Source organism: Salmo salar, chromosome ssa18 (assembly GCF_905237065.1).
Source record: "Salmo salar chromosome ssa18, Ssal_v3.1, whole genome shotgun sequence".
NCBI lineage: Eukaryota > Metazoa > Chordata > Actinopteri > Salmoniformes > Salmonidae > Salmo > Salmo salar.
In genome coordinates, this window is record NC_059459.1 from 3,999,987 (window position 1) to 4,017,722 (window position 17,736).

Sequence of the window (17,736 nt, forward strand, 5' to 3'; positions counted from 1 at the left end):
CAACTGTAGGTATTCCTCTTGTCCAGATGGGTTAGGGCAGTGTGCAGTGTGATTGCAATTGTGTTTTCTGTGGACCTGTTGGGACAGAAAGCAAATTGGAGGGGGTCTAGTGTGTCAGGTAGGGTGGAGGTTATATGATCCTTGACTAGTCTCTCAAAGCACTTCATTATGATGGAAGTGAATGCTACGGGGCAATAGTCATTTAGCTCAGTTAGCTTTCTTGGGAACTGGAACAATGGTGTCCCTCTTGAAGCATGTTGGACCAGCACACTGGGATAGGGAGTGATTGAATATGTCCGTAAACACACCAGCCAGCTGGTTATGGATGTCGTCTGGGCCGGCAGCTTTGCGAGGGTTAACACGTTTAAATGTTTTATTCACGTAGGCTGCGGTGAAGGAGAGCCCGCAGGTTTTGCTAGCGGGCCGTGTCTCTGGCACTGTATTGTCCTCAAAGCGAGCAAAGAAGTTATTTAGTTTGTCTGGGAGCAAGACATCAGTGTCCGCGACAGGGCTGGTTTTCGTTTTGCTATCCATGATTGACTGTCGACCCTGCCACATACATCTCATTTCTGAGCCACTGAATTGCGACTCTACTTTGTCTCTATACTGACGCTTAGCTTGTTCGATTGCCTTGCGGAGGGAATAGCTACACTGATGGTATTCGGTCATGTTGGCGTTCGCCTTGCCATGATTATAAACAGTGGTTCGCGCTTTCATTTTTGTGCGAATGCTGCATCAATCCACGGTTTCTGGTTGGGGAAGGTCTTAATAGTCACCGTGGGTACAACATCACCGATGCACTTGCTAATAAACTTGCTCACCGAATCAGCGTATACATCAATGTTGTTGTCTGAGTCTATCCGGAACATATCCCAGTCCACATGATCGAAGCAATCTTGAAGCGTGGAATCAGATTGGTCGGACCAGCGTTGAACGGACCTGAGCTCGGGCGTTTCCTGTTTTAGTTTCTGTCTATAGGCTGGGAGCAACAAAATGGTCAGATTCATGGTCAGATTTGCCGAAAGGAGGGCCAGGGAGGGCTTTGTATGCGTCGCGGAAGTTAGAGTAGCAATGATCCAGAATTTTGCCAGCCCGAGTCACGCAATTGAATATGCTGATATAATTTAGGGAGCCTTGTTTTCAGATTAGCCTTGTTAAAATCCCCAGCTGCAATAAATGCAGCCTCAGGATATGTGATTTCCAGTTTACATAGAGTCCAATGAAGTTCTATCAGGGCCGCCGAGGTGTCTGATTGGGGGGAATGTACACGGCTGTGATTATAATCGAAGAGAATTCTCTTGTTAGATAATGCAGTCGACATTGGATTGTAAGGAATTCAAGGTCAGGTGAACAATAGGACTTGAGTTCCTGTATGTTGTTATGATCACACCATGACTCGTTAATCATTAGGCATACACCACCGCTCTTCTTCTTATCAGAGAGATGTTTGTTTCTGTCGGCGCGATGCGTGAAAAAAACTAGTGGCTGTACCGACTCTGATAAGGTATCCCGAGTGAGCCATGTTTCCGTGAAACAGAGAATGTACAATCTCTGATGTCTCTCTGGAAGGCAACCCTTGCTCGAATTTTGTCTGCCTTGTTGTCAAGAGACTGGACATTGGCGAGTAGTATACTCGGGAGCAGTGAGCGATGTGCCCGTCTACGGAGCCTGACCAGAAGACCGCTCTGTCTGCCTCTTCTGCGGCGCCGTTGTTTTGGTTCGCCTACTGGGATCCGATCCATTGTCCTGGGTAGTGGTCCAAACAGAGGATCCGCTTCTGGAAAGTCGTATTCCTGGTCATAATGTTGGTAAGTTGACGTTGCTCTTATATCCAATAGTTCTTCCCGGCTGTATGTAATATTACTTAAAATTTCCTGGGGTAACAGTGTAAGAGATAATACATTAAAAAACTAAATACTGCGTAGTTTCCTAAGAACGGGAAGCGAGGCGACCATCTCTGTCGGCGCCATCCTAATGCTGGCATATTATGCAAATTTCAGCAACACGCCACGCAACAGCTAATCAGAAGAATGAAGCTTGTGCTAGCTAGCTTTGACATTGGTTAACAACAAAACAGTCGTCAAGCATGCTGCTTGAAGGCTACAGCCACCATGGGAGAGTTCAATGATTTGATTGCTGATTATTAGTCTGAATCCTCCGTTACAGTACAACATTTCACTTTTAAAACTACAAATGATGTTAACTTATAGCCAGATAATGTGGTTGAGTCGTCCTATACTCGTATTGGTTGCCAAAGCATAAATGAGAGAAAAAAAACAACAACCCCACCTCAAACTTCTATCTCAAACAGACTGTTTTTGAAATGCTTGCTATTTCCTCAAATAACATGACGTCACTGACCAATCAGCTGTTTACTTGTCATGAATATTTTTTATGACCGATATATGCACACAACACTCTGTTGTTGGGGTTTGCACACACCATTCAAAAACAGAAAAGCTGCTTTTCAACATACTTAATTAACATTTTTGGAATGAAAACTACTTTAATCACATTGTCATGTTATAGGACATATTTATAGGACATATATTAACTGGACAGCTACTTTAAACCCTTTTACTCCATGAGGAGCATAGGTCATACCAACATCAACAAATGATCTTCAGGATTTGGTACTGTACTTACCTTTACAGGTGAAGCACTTCAGGTGGAAGTGCTTGGACTGCACCCGCAGAACTTCACCCTTACATGGCTCCCCACACTTGTAGCACTGGATCAGAGGCTTCTCATTGGAATTGTGTGCGTCCTGAGAATGTGCCACTAGAATAGAACAGAACGGAACACAAATAGACATGAGTATGAACCACTGTAATCACACGCACTACACTGTTAAAATAGAAAGACTCAAAACACCGTAATTGTGTTGTGAAACCATGAAAAGTAGTGCACCTAAGCCGAGATCTGGTGTTTGGGTGTGTTTGAATGTAAACCCAATGTAAGTTTTATAATACACTGAATATATTTCTAAACTGAATGGAAGTACTCTGAAACACCGAAAGTGGTTCTTCAATCTGAATATTGGTGTGTTTTTAAGAGAGTCTTGTGAAAACCATTTTTTTGTGTTTCAGTGAATCTAAAAATGCAGCGTCAAAAAACATAAAACAAAACCATACAATCAAATGGTTTTGAAATGCAAATGGTTTATAATGTAAATATTGATTGATGATGATTTTCAGACCATATTTGAATTAACATTTTAAAGAAGACACTGGAAATTGAATACTTTTCCTAGGGTAGAAAATTGCACTAATTATATGCTACAGTTGCTATTGTGAGATTATAAATTATGTTACAATCAAAATGTTTAGGGGTATCTAAGTTATAGCGCAATTAAGATGTATAGAGTGGGCCTTCCTCACTGGTCTGTTTGTGAAAACACTGCCTTAGTCCATTCAGCCAGTCTTCCGGGATAAACTGTTGTGCTTAACCACCCTTGTTACACTGAGAACATGGGATCCGATTCAGACAAGTCGACTTACCATTTACTCAAGTCAAAAAGTCCATGTTAAGTCAATGTATCTCCAATCTGAATAGGAATTATAATTTTTTGTCTGCTTAGTTTAGACAGATTAGAAACAGGAGGAGATAGAGAAGGAGGGAAAGTAGAACAGGCAGAAGTAGGAATAGAACCCCCGACTTTTGGGGCAGTAAAATGGCACATTTAATTAGAATTTGACCCACTAAACCACACAGACACATACCATGTGAAGAACTTGGGCCCCCGTATCAGAATACAAATGACAGATTAAAGACAAATTGTGAACTTCAAACATTGTGCTGCCGTACTGTTCAGCATTCCCCTCATTTCTGGGGCATGGAGGTGGAAAGAGGGCATTCGTGTTTGGTGTGCCTTCTAGCCAACTCTATGGTCTTGTATACAAACAGGCATGTTTGCGTGCGCCCCTGCTGTATTCAGGCCCTTCACAACTCAGACAGGAAAGAGCACACCAAACGCTCTGGTGAAAATCTCCAAAACAATCCAAGAAAGTATGCGTCAATAGGAACTCATGGGCCTGAAAGCAAAGAAAGTAAAAATAAATAGAAATAATAGGTATACAGTGCATTCTGAAAGTATTCAGACACCTTGACTTTTTCCACAATTTGTTACGTTACAGTCATATTCTAAAATGGATTCATTTGTTTTTTTCCCTCACCAACCTACACACAATACCCCATAATGACAAAGCAAAAACAGGTTTTTAGACATTTAGACAACAAAAAATCTGAAATATTACATTCACATAAGTATTCAGACCCTTTACTCAGTACTTTGTTGAAGCACCTTGATGGAGACCACTGTGTTCTTGGGTACCTTAAAAGCTGCAGTCATTTTTTTGGTATCCTTCCCCACATCTGTGACTTGACGCAATCCTGTCTCAGAGCTTTACGGACAATTCCTGGGACCTTATATAGACAGGTGTGTGCCTTTCCATATCTTGTCCAATCAATTTAATTTAATACAGGAGGAATCCAATCAAGTTGTAGAAACATCTCAAGGATGATCAATGGAAACAGGATGTACCTGACTTCAATTTCGAGTCTCATAGCAAAGGTTCTGAAAACGTATGCAAATAAGGTATTTCTGTTTTCTATTTTTAATACATTTGCAAAAATTTATAAAAACCTGTCTTCGCTTTGTTGTTATGGGGTATTGTGTGTAGATTGATGGGGGGAAGAAAATATTTAATACATTTTAGAATAAGGCTGTAACGTAACAAAATGTGGGAAAAATCAAGGGGTTTGAATACCTTCTGAATGCACTGTCTGTTCCAAGACAGAAAAGAGATACGATCATCTGCTCATCGAACATCTCATTCCAAAATCATGTGCATTATTATAGAGTTGGTCCCCCCTTTGCCACTGTAACAGCCTCCACTCTTCTGGGAAGGCTTTCAACTAGATGTTGTAACATTGCTGTGGGGACTTGCTTCTATTCAGCCAGAAGAGCATTAGTGAGGTCGGGAACTGATGTTAGGCCTGGCTCACAGTCGAAGTTCGAATTCATCCCAAAGGTGTTCGATGGGGTTGAGGTCAGGGCTCTGTGCAGGCCAATCAAGGTCTTCAACACCAATCTCGGCAAACCATTTTTGTATGGACTTCGCTTGTACACAAGGGCATTGTCATGCTAAAACAGGAAAGGGCCCTCCCCAAACTGCCACAAAGTTGGAAGAACAGAATCATTTAGATTGAAATTGTATGCTATAGTGTTAAGATTTCCCTTCACTGGACCTAAGGGGCCTAGCCCAAACCATGAAAAACAGCCCTCCTCTAACAAACTTTACAGTTGGCACTATGCATTCGGGCAGGTAGCGTTCTCCTGGCATCTGCCAAACCCAGATTTGTTCGTCGGACTGCCAGATGGTGAAGTGGGATTCATCCCTCCAGAGAACGCATTTCCACTGCTCCAGAGTCCAAAGGCGGCAAGCATAGTGATCTTAGACTTGTGTGTGGTTGCTCGGCCATAGAAACCCATGTCATGAAGCTCCCGAAGAACAGTTCTGGTGCTGAGGTTGCTTCTGGAGGCAGTTTGGATCTCGGTAGTGAGTGTTGCAACCGAGGACGGACAATTTTTACAAGCTACGCACTTCAGCATTCAGCGGTCCAGTTCTGTGAGCTTTTGTGGCTTACCAGTTCGCGGCTGAGCCGTTGTTGCTCCTCCAGTTCACAATAACAGGACTTACAGTCGACCAGGGCAGCTTTAGCAGACCAGAAATCTGATGAACTGACTTGTTGGAAAGGTGGCATCCTATGACGATGCCACGTTGAAAGGCACTGAGCTGTTCAGTATGCCATTCTACAGCCAATATTTGTCTATAGAGATTGTATGGCTGTCTGCTCAATTTTCTACACATGTCAGCAACAGCTGTGGATGAAATAGCCAAATCCACTAGTTTGAAGGGGTGTCCACATACTTTTGTATAGTATATGTAATAGTCGACATAGGTTATCGAAGGATAATTTCTTTTAACAATTTGGGTAAGTAAGTAGGACCAATTTGGGTAAGTAAGTCTCGAGATGGGAAGACAACATTTTGGAAAACAGTTTAAAATCTGTGTTCATCAAAGATAGGGGTCAATAGTGAGAACACTGGGTTCCTTATCTTTTTTTAATAAAAACATAATTAGTGCTGTATTCACATCTCTCCCAAGTTGACCCTTTGTGAATATGTGTGTTACTCATTTTGAGCTATAGTGGACATAATTGATTCCTAGATTTTAAACAGAGCTCAGGAGGACTACCGTCCAATCCAGGTGATATGCCTTCATCTATGTTATCCAATACCCCTTTGAGTTAATTGAAAAAGATTTCAAATCAAATCTGATTTTATTGGTCGCGAACACATATTTTGCAGATGTTATCGCAGGTGCAACGAAATGCTTATGTTTCTAGCTCCAACAGTGCAGCATACCAAACAATTCAGGCTCCCAGCCATGGTGTCTTCCTCTATTGAGAGAAGAGGTCTTAATTATTTTAGAAAGGACAATCTGAGGTATACAACTCTTTATAGAAGTGGGAGAATCTTTGATTGATTAATGTGGGTTCTGATTGTAATTCCCCTGTTTCAGATTCAATAGTTGCTATAACAGCTAATTGATCATTACTGCTTAGCTTGTTGGCCAGTAAATGACTAGGACGATTACCATGGAAGCAATGGTTGAGTCAAATTCGATGGATGGCAAATTCTGCTCTCTGTCTTATCAATTAATTGAGTTCTGTCTTGACCTTGGAAAGAGGAATAGTGTTTGTTCAGAACGATCCAACGCAGTTAACAACATTTCACATTTTTTTATCTTATTTAATTGTGATATATTCAAATCAAATCAAATTGTATTTGTCACATACACATGGTTAGCAGATGTTAATGCGAGTGTAGCGAAATGCTTGTGCTTCTAGTTCCGACAATGCAGTAATAACCAACGAGTAATCTAACCTAACAATTTCACAACTACCTTATACACACAAGTGTAAAGGAATGAAGAATATGTACATAAAAATATATGAATGAGTGATGGTACAGAACGGCATAGGCAAGATGCAGTAGATGGTATCGAGTACAGTATATACATATGAGATGAGTAATGTAGGGTATGTAAACATATAAAAGTGCCATTGTTTAAAGTGGCTAGTGATACATGTATTACATCAAGATGGCAAGATGCAGTAGATGGTATAGAGTACAGTATATACATATGAGATGAGTAATGTAGGGTATGTAAACATTATATGAAGTGGCATTGTTTAAAGTGGCTAGTGATACATGTTTCATCAATTTTTACATTATCAAAGTGGCTGGAGTTGAGTCAGTATGTTGGCAGCAGCCACTCAATGTTAGTGATGGCTGTTTAACAGTCTGATGGCCTTGAGATAGAAGCTGTTTTTCAGTCTCTCGGTCCCTGCTTTGATGCACCTGTACTGACCTCGCCTTCTGGATGATAGTGGGGTGAACAGGCAGTGGCTCGGGTGGTTGTTGTCCTTGATGATCTTTATGGCCTTCCTGTGACATCAGGTGGTGTAGGTGTCCTGGAGGGCAGGTAGTTTGCACATGGTGATGCGTTGTGCAGACCCTACTACCCTCTGGAGAGCCTTACGGTTGTGGGTGGAGCAGTTGCCGTACCAGGCGGTGATACAGCCCGATAGGATGCTCTCGATTGTGCATCTGTAAAAGTTTGTGAGTGCTTTTGGTGACAAGCTGAATTTCTTCAGCCCCCTGAGGTTGAAGAGGCGCTGCTGCGCCTTCTTCACCACGCTGTCTGTGTGGGCGGACCAATTCAGTTTGTCCGTGATGTGTACGCCGAGGAACTTGAAACTTTCTACCCTCTCCACTACTGTCCCGTCGATGTGGATAGGGGGGTGCTCCCTCTGCTGTTTCCTGAAGTCTACGATCATCTCCTTTGTTTTGTTGACGTTGAGTTTGAGGTTATTTTCCTGACACCACACTCCGAGGGCCCTCACTTCCTCCCTGTAGGCCGTCTCATCGTTGTTGGTAATCAAGCCTACCACTGTAGTGTCGTCTGCAAACTTGATGATTTATTTGGAGGCGTATATGGCCACGCAGTCGTGGGTGAAGAGGGAGTACAGGAGAGGGCTCAGAACGCACCCTTGTGGGGCCCCAGTGTTGAGGATCAGCGGGGTGGAGATGTTGTTAGCAACCCTCACCACCTGAGGGCAGCCCGTCAGGAAGTCCAGTACCCAGTTGCACAGGGCGGGGTTGAGACCCAGAGCTTGATGACGAGTTTGGAGGGTACTATGGTGTTAAATTCTGAGTCCGCAGGTTTTGGTAGCAGGCCAAGTCAGTGGCACTGTATTGTCCTCAAAGCAAGCAAAGAAGTTGTTTAGTCTTTCTGGGAGCAAGACATCCTGGTTCGCGACGGGGCTGGTTTTCTTTTTGTAATCTGTCATTGACTGTAGACCCTGCCACATAGAGTGAGGGAAAAAAGTATTTGATCCCCTGCTGATTTTGTACGTTTGCCCACTGACAAAGAAATGATCAGTCTATAATTTTAGTGGTAGGTTTATTGAACAGTGAGAGACAGAATAACAACAAAAAATCCAGAAAAACGCATGTCAAAAATGTTATAAAATGATTTGCATTTTAATGAGGGAAATAAGTATTTGACCCCTCTGCAAAACATGACTTAGTACTTGGTGGCAAAACCCTTGTTGGCAATCACAGAGGTCAGACGTTGCTTGTAGTTGGCCACCAGGTTTGCACACATCTCAGGAGGGATTTTATCCCACTCCACTTTGCAGATCTTCTCCAAGAAATTAAGGTTTCAAGGCTGACGTTTGACTACTTGAACCTTCATCTCCCTCCACAGATGTTCGATGGGATTAACTTCTTTGGGATAGGGGGCAGTATTTTCACGGCCGGATAAAAAAACTTACCCGATTTAATCTGGTTACTACTCCTGCCCAGAAACTAGAATATGCATATAATTAGTAGATTTGGATATAAATTATACATATACTTATTACATATGGATAGAAAACACTCTAAAGTTTCTAAAACTGTTTGAATGGTGTCTGTGAGTATAACAGAACTCATATGGCAGGCCAAAACCTGAGAAGATACCATACAGGAAGTGCCCTGTCTGACAATTTGTTGTCCTTCTGTTGCATCTCTATCAACATTACAGCATCTGTGCTGTAACGTGACACTTTCTAAGGCTTCCATTGGCTCTCTAAAGCCGCCAGAAAGTGGAATGGAGCTGCAGTACTTTGCCCAGAGACAGCATTCCAGAAAGTGGAATGCTGTCTCTGGGCAAAGTACTGCAGCTCTGTTTGTGAGTGGTCAGCCTGGGGACAGTGAGACTGGAGATGCGTGGTCACGAGACTTTTTTTCTTTCAGCCTTTGAATGAATACAACGTTGCCTGGTTGGAATATTATCGCTGTTTTATGAGAAAAATAGCATAAAAAATGATTTTAAACAGCATTTGATATGCTTCTAAGTACGGTAATGGAATATTTTGAATTTTTTTGTCACGAAACGCACTCGCGCGTCACCCTTCGGATAGTGACCTGAATGCACAAACAAAACGGAGGTATTTGGATATAACTATGGATTATTTGGAACCAAAACAACATTTGTTGTTGAAGTAGAAGTCCTGTGAGTGCATTCTGACGAAGAACAGCAAAGGTAATCCAATTTTTCTAATAGTAATTCTGAGTTTAGTGAGCCCCAAACTTGGTGGGTGTCAAATTAGCTAGCCTGTGATGGCCGAGCTATGTACTCAGAATATTGCAAAATGTGCTTTCGCTGAAAAGCTATTTTAAAATTGGACATAGCGATTGCATAAAGGAGTTCTGTATCTATAATTCTTAAAATAATTGTTATGTATTTTGTGAACGTTTATCATGAGTGATTAATTAAATTCACCGGAAGTTTGCGGTGGGTATGCTAGTTCTGAACATCACATGCTTATGCTTGATATAAATATGAACTTGATTGAACAAAACATGCATGTATTGTATAACATAATGTCCTAGGAATGTCATCTGATGAAGATCATCAAAGGTTAGTGCTGCATTTAGCTGTGGTTTGGGTTTATGTGACATATATGCTTGCTTGGAAAATGGCTGTGTGATTATTTGTGTCTATGTACTCTCCTAACATAATCTAACATAATCTCCTAACATAATCTGTTTTGCTTTCGCTGTAAAGCCTTTTTGAAATCGGACAATGTGGTTAGATTAACGAGAGTCTTATCTTTAAAAATGGTGTAAAATAGTTGATAGTTTGAGAAAATTTAATTGTGGTATTTTAGTTGGTTTTGTATTTCGCGCCGTGCGATGCCATTGGCTGTTGGCTAGGGGTTCTGCAGGCGGAACGGAGTTCCGCTAGCGGATCGTCTGTCCTCAACAGTTTAAGGTCTGGAGACTGGCTAGGCCACTCCAGGACCTTAATGTGCTTCTTCTTGAGCCACTCCTTTGTTGCCTTGGCCATGTGTTTTGGGTCATTGTCATGCTGGAATACCCATCCACGACCCATTTTCAATGCCCTGACTGAGAGAAGGAGGTTCTCACCCAAGACTTGACGGTACATGGCCGCGTCCATCGTCCCTTTGATGCGGTGAAGTTGTCCTGTCCCCTTAGCAGATAAACACCCCCAAAGCATAATGTTTCCACCTCCATGTTTGACGGTGGAGATGGTGTTCTTGGGGTCATAGGCAGCGTTCCTCCTCCTCCAAACACGGCGAGTTGAGTTGATGCCAAAGAGCTCCTTTTTGGTCTCATCTGACCACAACACTTTCATCCAGTTGTCCCCTGAATCATTCAGATGTTCATTGGCAAACTTCAGATGGGCCTGTATATGTGCTTTCTTGAGCAGGGGGACCTTGTGAGCGCTGCAGGATTTCAGTCCTTCACGGCGTAGTGTGTTACCAATTGTTTTCTTGGTGACTATGGTCCCAGCTGCCTTGAGATCATTGACAAGATCCTCCCGTGTAGTTCTGGCCTGATTCCTCACCGTTCTTATGATCATTACAACTCCACGAGGTGAGATCTTGCATGGAGCCCCAGGCCGAGGGAGATTGACAGTTCTTTTGTGTTTCTTCCATTTGCGAATAATCGCACCAACTGTTGTCACCTTCTCACCAAGCTGCTTGGCGATGGTCTTGTAGCCCATTCCAGCCTTGTGTAGGTCTACAATCTTGTCCCTGACATCCTTGGAGAGCTCTTTGGTCTTGGCCATGGTGGAGAGTTTGGAATCTGATTGATTGATTGCTTCTGTGGACAGGTGTCTTTTATACAGGTAACAAGCTAAGATTAGGAGCACTCCCTTTAAGAGTGTGCTCCTAATCTCAGCTCGTTACCTATATAAAAGACACCTGGGAGCCAGAAATATTTCTGATTGAGAGGGGGTCAAATACTTATTTCCCTCGTTAAAATGCAAATCAATTTATATCATTTTGGACATGCGCTTTTCTGTTGATTTATTTGTTGTTATTCAAATAAACCTACCATTAAAATTATAGCATGATCATTTCTTTGACAGTGGACAAATATACAAAATCAGCAGGGGATCAAATACTTTTTTCCCTCAGTGTACCTCTTGTGTCTGAGCCATTGAATTGCGACTCTACTTTGTCTCTATACTGACGCTTAGCCTGTTTGATTGCCTTGCGGAGGGAATAGCTACACTGTTTGTATTCGGTCATGTTTCTGATCACCTTGCCCTGATTAAAAGCAGTGGTTCGCGCTTTCATTTTCACGCGAATGCTGCCGTCAATCCATGGTTTCTGGTTTGGGAATGTTTTGATTGTTGCTGTGGGTACGACATCGCCGATGCACTTGCTAATAAACTCGCTCACCGAATCAGTGTATTTGTCAGTGTTGTTGTTTGACGCAATGCAGAACATATCCCAGTCCACGTGATCGAAGCAATCTTGAAGTGTGGAATCCGATTGGTCGAACCAGCGTTGAACAGACCTGAGGGCGAGAGCTTCCTGTTTTAGTTTCTGTCTATAGGCTGGGAGCAACAAAATGGAGTCGTGGTCAGCTTTTCCGAAAGGAATGTGGGGGAGGGCCTTATATGCGTCGCGGAAGTTAGAATAACAATGATCCAGGGTTTTACCAGCCCTGGTTGCACAATCAATGTGCTGATAGAATTTAGGGAGTCATGTTTTCAGATTAGCCTTGTTAAAATCCCCAGCTACAATGAATGCAGCCTCAGGATATGTGGTTTCCAGTTTACATAGAGTCAAATTAAGTTCGTTCAGGGCCATCGATGTGTCTGCTTGGGGGGGAATATATGCGGCTGTGATTATAATCGAAGAGAATTCTCTTGGTAGATAATGCGGTCGACATTTGATTGTGAGGAATTCTAAGTCAGATGAACAGAAGGACTTGAGTTCCTGTATGTTGTTATGATCACACCACATCTCGTTAATCATAAGGCATACCACCCCGCCTTTCTTCTTACCAGAAAGATGCTTGTTTCTGTTGGTGCGATGCGTGAAGAAACCAGCTGGCTGTACCGACTCCGATAGCGTGTCTCGAGTGAGCCATGTTTCCATGAAGCAAAGAACTTTACAGTCTCTTATGTCTCTCTGGAATGCTACCCTTGGTCGGATTTCATCTACCTTGTTGTCAAGAGACTGGACATTGGCGAGTAGTATGCTCGGGAGCGGTGCGTGATGTGCCCGTCTCCGGAGCCTGACCAGAAGACCGCTTCGTCTGCCCCTTTTACGGCGTCGTTGTTTTGGTTCGCCGGCTGGGATCCGATCCATTGTCCTGGGTGGTGGGCAAAACAGAGGATCCGCTTCGGGAAAGTCGAATTCCTGGTCGTAGCGTTGGTAAGTTGACGTTGCTCTTATATCCAATAGTTCCTCCCGACTGTATTTAATAAAACCTAAGTTTACCTGGGGTACCAATGTAAGAAATAACATGTAAAAAAACGAATACTGCATAGTTTCCTAGGAACGCGAAGCGAGGCGGCCATCTCTGTCGGCGCCGGAAGGACTCATATTCAAACCACATGCAAATGCAGTTAAAAAAAGAATTATAAAACCTTTGGTGGCATTCCATAGAACCCTGCGGTCATCAACTACCTTTTAATTGATAATTATGTATTCAATTAGATCAATTTGAAATTAATCACAGAATGTAGAATTATGTAGCAATGAAACTTTGAAACGCCATCTTGTGGCTATTTTAGTACATTCTAAGATTTGAAGTTGGCAGTAATAAGCGTGGTGGTCAGACAAGCTCATATGTCAAATGTATATTTTCTTGTTTATTAAAGAAAATAGAGGTGTAGACAATAGTATGAAATCGAAGTGTGAGAATGTTTTATGCAAGTTTGAGTAGAAAGTGTTCTCTTTTGCTTTAGGATCATGTGCTCGCCAGGATTCAACGAGGTTGTAATCAGAGAGTATGTGCTGCCGAGTCCGTACAAGAGTTGCAGCGATGGGACAAGACTGTAACTACCAACTGGGGAGAAAAATGTAAATAAAACTATCGTCCTTGTATCCATAGCCCTGTGTATGAATTTGAGAGTAGTTACATTTCTCCAGCCCAATCGCACAGCTGTTTACCATGCACGCACACACGCGCACACGCACACACACACACACACACACACACACACACACACACACACACACCAACACACCAACACACACACACACACACACACACACACACACACACACACACACACACACACACACACACACACACACACACACACACACACACACACACACACACACACACACACACACACAGCAGTAACATGAAAGGAGCCCTCTATGTGTCACGACTTCCGCTGAAGTCGGTCCCTCTCCTTGTTCGGGCGGCGTTTGGCGGTCGACGTCACCGGCCTTCTAGCCATCGCCGATCCATCATTTTCCATTTGTTTTGTCTTTGTTTTACACACCTGGTTTACATTCCCCAATTACATGTTCATTATTTAACCCTCTGTTTTCCCCATGGTTTTTGTGCGTGATTGTTTTATGTATGTTCGGTCCGTTATTGTGGGCTCGGTATTACGTCATGTTATTGGAATATTTGAGTAAAGTTACTTGTGTTACTCATCTCTGCTGTCCTGCGCCTGACTCCTCTGCACCAGCTACACCCAGACCACTACAGTATGCTAACACACACACACACACACACACACACACACACACACACACACACACACACACACACAGCAGGAACCATCTGACAATGGACCATTATAGTGAAACACTAAAATAAGACATAACTGAGTCTACAGTAATAGCATCATGACAAATCAATTGTCTGCTGCAAAAGTGAGATACTTGGATTATTGATGACCTTGTTCTACCTGTACAGATGGTGCGACTTCTCCCTCTACGGTGTCCATATTAGGAAATCATAAAATTCTGCTGAGATTAAAGCTGTTTTAATATGAACAACATACCTTTTACCAAAACATTCAGTTACACTTTACGGCATGCAGGTTTAATATATTATGATGCCGTTATAATGCATTGTAAGACCAGTCCTAAGTATGTACACCCCCCCCCCCATAATTTATTTTTGTCAACTCCTAATGATCATGAGTAATTAACAGAAATTTGAGTCAGTTGAAATATTAATACATAGAGAGGCATAACATATTATAACCCTTATTCTAAGATATTGTCAAGGCTCATACATGCTTATACCCTGTTAAAAAGTATTATACCTGAGGATAAAGTACCAGGCATTTCCTCTGTGTAATAAGCCAGGGAACTACCACAACAGATAATAATCAGTTATAGAAACAGATCGCACCTCCACCCTTCACATTAAAATGTTTCTGACAAGGGAACACCTTCAGAAAACATTCAGCAAACATATTCACTTTCCATTTTTCCATTTTCCATTTTAGTCATTTAGCAGACGCTCTTATCCAGATCAACTTACAGTTAGTACATTCATCTTTCCATCATTGTATGATTTTTTTGTGTGCACCTCAAACTTACAGACAACGTCAAATGTGATGTAGCGAAGCACCTGAGTTGGGTATGCAATTACACAGGCACTTTCCTGAAACTGATGACACTAACAACTGGATTGGTTATCCCTTTCATGCCCTGCCTCCAAGTCAACTTACCGATATCTGAACAAGAGAGCGACATCGAAATTGCAACAAGCTGTTCTGTGAAAATTGAATTTAATCAGAAGCCACTGCCAGATTTCTGGATTGTGCCCTGGTCCTATAAGAGCTCTTTGTCACTTCCCACGACCCGGGTTGTGACAAAAACTAACACTCATTCTTATGTATAGTATAGTATAGTATGTGTGTGGCAGGCTTACAATGATGGGAAAAACAACATTTGAGAGTGCGCTGACCCTGGTGCTAGAGGGAGTAAGCAGCTGGAGGTTGAATGTTTGAAGGGGTACGAGACTATAAAACGTTTGGGAGCCACTGTTGTAGAGCATGAACCAGCAGGAGAGAATCACTGCTTTGATGTTTGCAGAGAACGACAGGGTGTTGTATAGGGTCACACCAAGGTTCTTTGCACTGTGGGAGGGAGACACCGTGGAGTTGTCACCATGATGGAGAGGTCTTTCCCTTCAGTTTCTGATGAAGGAACACCTTCAGCAAACATTGTCTGATCCATCCCCAAGGCCTGGTCACAAAGCCACTGTAAGCCTTCGTTTCATATGATACTATACACAAGGTTGGTCCGGATCTGAATTGAAAGTGGTGGGGAAGACATTGCAAGAGCACACCCACTCATGGTTTAGGGCAGGGTTCCCCAATAATATTCAGCCGTGGGAAGTTTTTTCCTTGATCGGATGGTCAGGGGGCGTTGTAACGCCCCGGCCATAGAGAGGGGTTTTTGTTCTTTATTTTGGTTAGGCCAGGGTTTTACATTGGGTGGGCGTTCTATGTTCATTTTTCTATGTTTTTGTATTTCTTTGTTTTGGGCCGTGTGTGGCTCCCAATCAGGCACAGCTGTAGTTCGTTGTTGCTGATTGGGAGTCACACATGAGTAGCCTGTTTTTCCTTTGGGTTTTTGTGGGTGATTGTTTCTGTTTAGTGCTTTCTGTTTCGTTGTTAGTACCTGACAGAACTGTCGGCTGTCATTTTGTTTATTTTGTCAAGTGTTCTCTTTTTGTATTAAAATTCATTCAAGATGAACACATCCTCCGCTGCACCTTGGTCTTTCTCTAACGACGGCTGTTACAGGTGTGAACATAGTTATAAATAATTTATACACCTCAATTTGACCGCAAGAATACCAAAAATATGTCATATTTGCCAAAAACAGAATAAATTCGAACCTCGATGACATTGGAATACGATCACAAATGCCTCTCTATTTATGCATGGGAATACTTGGGAACAGATTTCCTCAATCAAATAACTTTGAGCTAATTTCCTGGTAATTTATTTCATGTCCCAAAACAAAAATTATTATGCAAGAAATTGTTAATATTTATATTTTTACCCAGAAAATGTAAGGGGTTGCAAATTAAATCACCTGCTGGAAGAATTTGGCTCAAGGGCCACCTTTAGGGGAATCCTGGTTTATAGGATGAGATGGACGGATGGATGAAAGGAGGGAGTTAAAAGAGAGAAAAAGAGGGGGAGAGCAAGAGAGAGAGAGAGAGGAAGTAAGGTAAGGAGGGAGGGAGTCTGTCTTCCTCGTGTGCTCAATGTGATTTTCCACAGAGCTGTGAGTCATTCTTCAATAACAAAGGTCTTAGACCAGAGTGGCAGTGAACTAAGACTAACAGCAGTGGTGGTGAGGGCTCAGTACTCAGCACTCACAATGTGATATGGCGCCTCAGCACTGGTATGTAACTATACAGCACCTTACTGGAACTAAGGAGTAATAAATACTCCAAACCAACTGTAGTTTCTTGCAAGATTTGGTTCTGGGTTCCGAGATTAAACCAACTGTGACAATATTACCTCAGTAATAGGGAATACACAGGGCTAGCCCAGTACGGTGACTGTGCTATCACCATAGCTATAAGTAAGTAGAACTGTTTATCCCCAGAGAGATCACTCCAGATTCAAGTTGAAATTTGACATTTTTTACAGGTTGCCAGGACGCTGGGAGACCCTGTCAAAACCATCCACCTTGCGCAAAAATGTAAAACTCAAAACAAGTGCCCAGAGCTAGCATTAAACCCAAAGTCTATGGAGCAGGAGCTCACTGCTTAGACCACTGCACCATCCATCCACAATGAGTTAGCAAGGCCAGTCTTAATTAATGGCTAAACTTAACCATGGAGTTGTTTTTCTGTTTTAACCCTATCCCAAACCTTAATCCTTAATTTACCCGATCGGAATTAATGCCTGAATTTAATTAACACAATCACAAACCTTAACTTAACCAATCAGTATGAATTCCTGAACTGTTAACCAATTGGAATGAATGCTTGAACTTAACCCTAGAGTTGTTTCTGTTTATTTTAATTTTGTAAATTTTTTTACCTTTATTTAACTAGGCAAGACAGTTAAGAACACATTTTTATTTTACAATGAGGGCGTACCCCGGGCAAACCCGGACGACGCTGGGCCAATTGTGTACCGCCCTATGGGACTCCCAATCACATCCGGATGTGATACAAACCTTAACTCTTAACTTAAGCCAGTCGGAATTAATGTCTTAATCGTAGTTGTTTCTGTGTGCCTAAATCGTCTGGATCTCATGCAGTTTACTAGTAGAAAATATACGTTTGTACAAGGATGTCAAAAAATTACGTGAGACCGTGATATCTTCGCTATACCATGCTCTTAC

General features: G+C 42.3%; 1 protein-coding gene across 11 annotated transcripts in view; it reads right to left on the reverse strand.

Annotated features, from left to right (window-relative positions):
- ablim1a (actin binding LIM protein 1a) overlaps window positions 1-17,736 on the reverse strand; it is a 136,547-nt gene that overhangs the window by 59,544 nt on the left and 59,267 nt on the right. For all 11 annotated transcript variants that reach the window (XM_045700644.1, XM_045700647.1, XM_014154411.2 and 8 more), the window contains exon 2: window positions 2,647-2,781. In XM_045700644.1, the coding sequence (XP_045556600.1) occupies window positions 2,647-2,781 (135 nt within the window). The remainder of the gene's footprint in view (window positions 1-2,646; window positions 2,782-17,736) is intronic.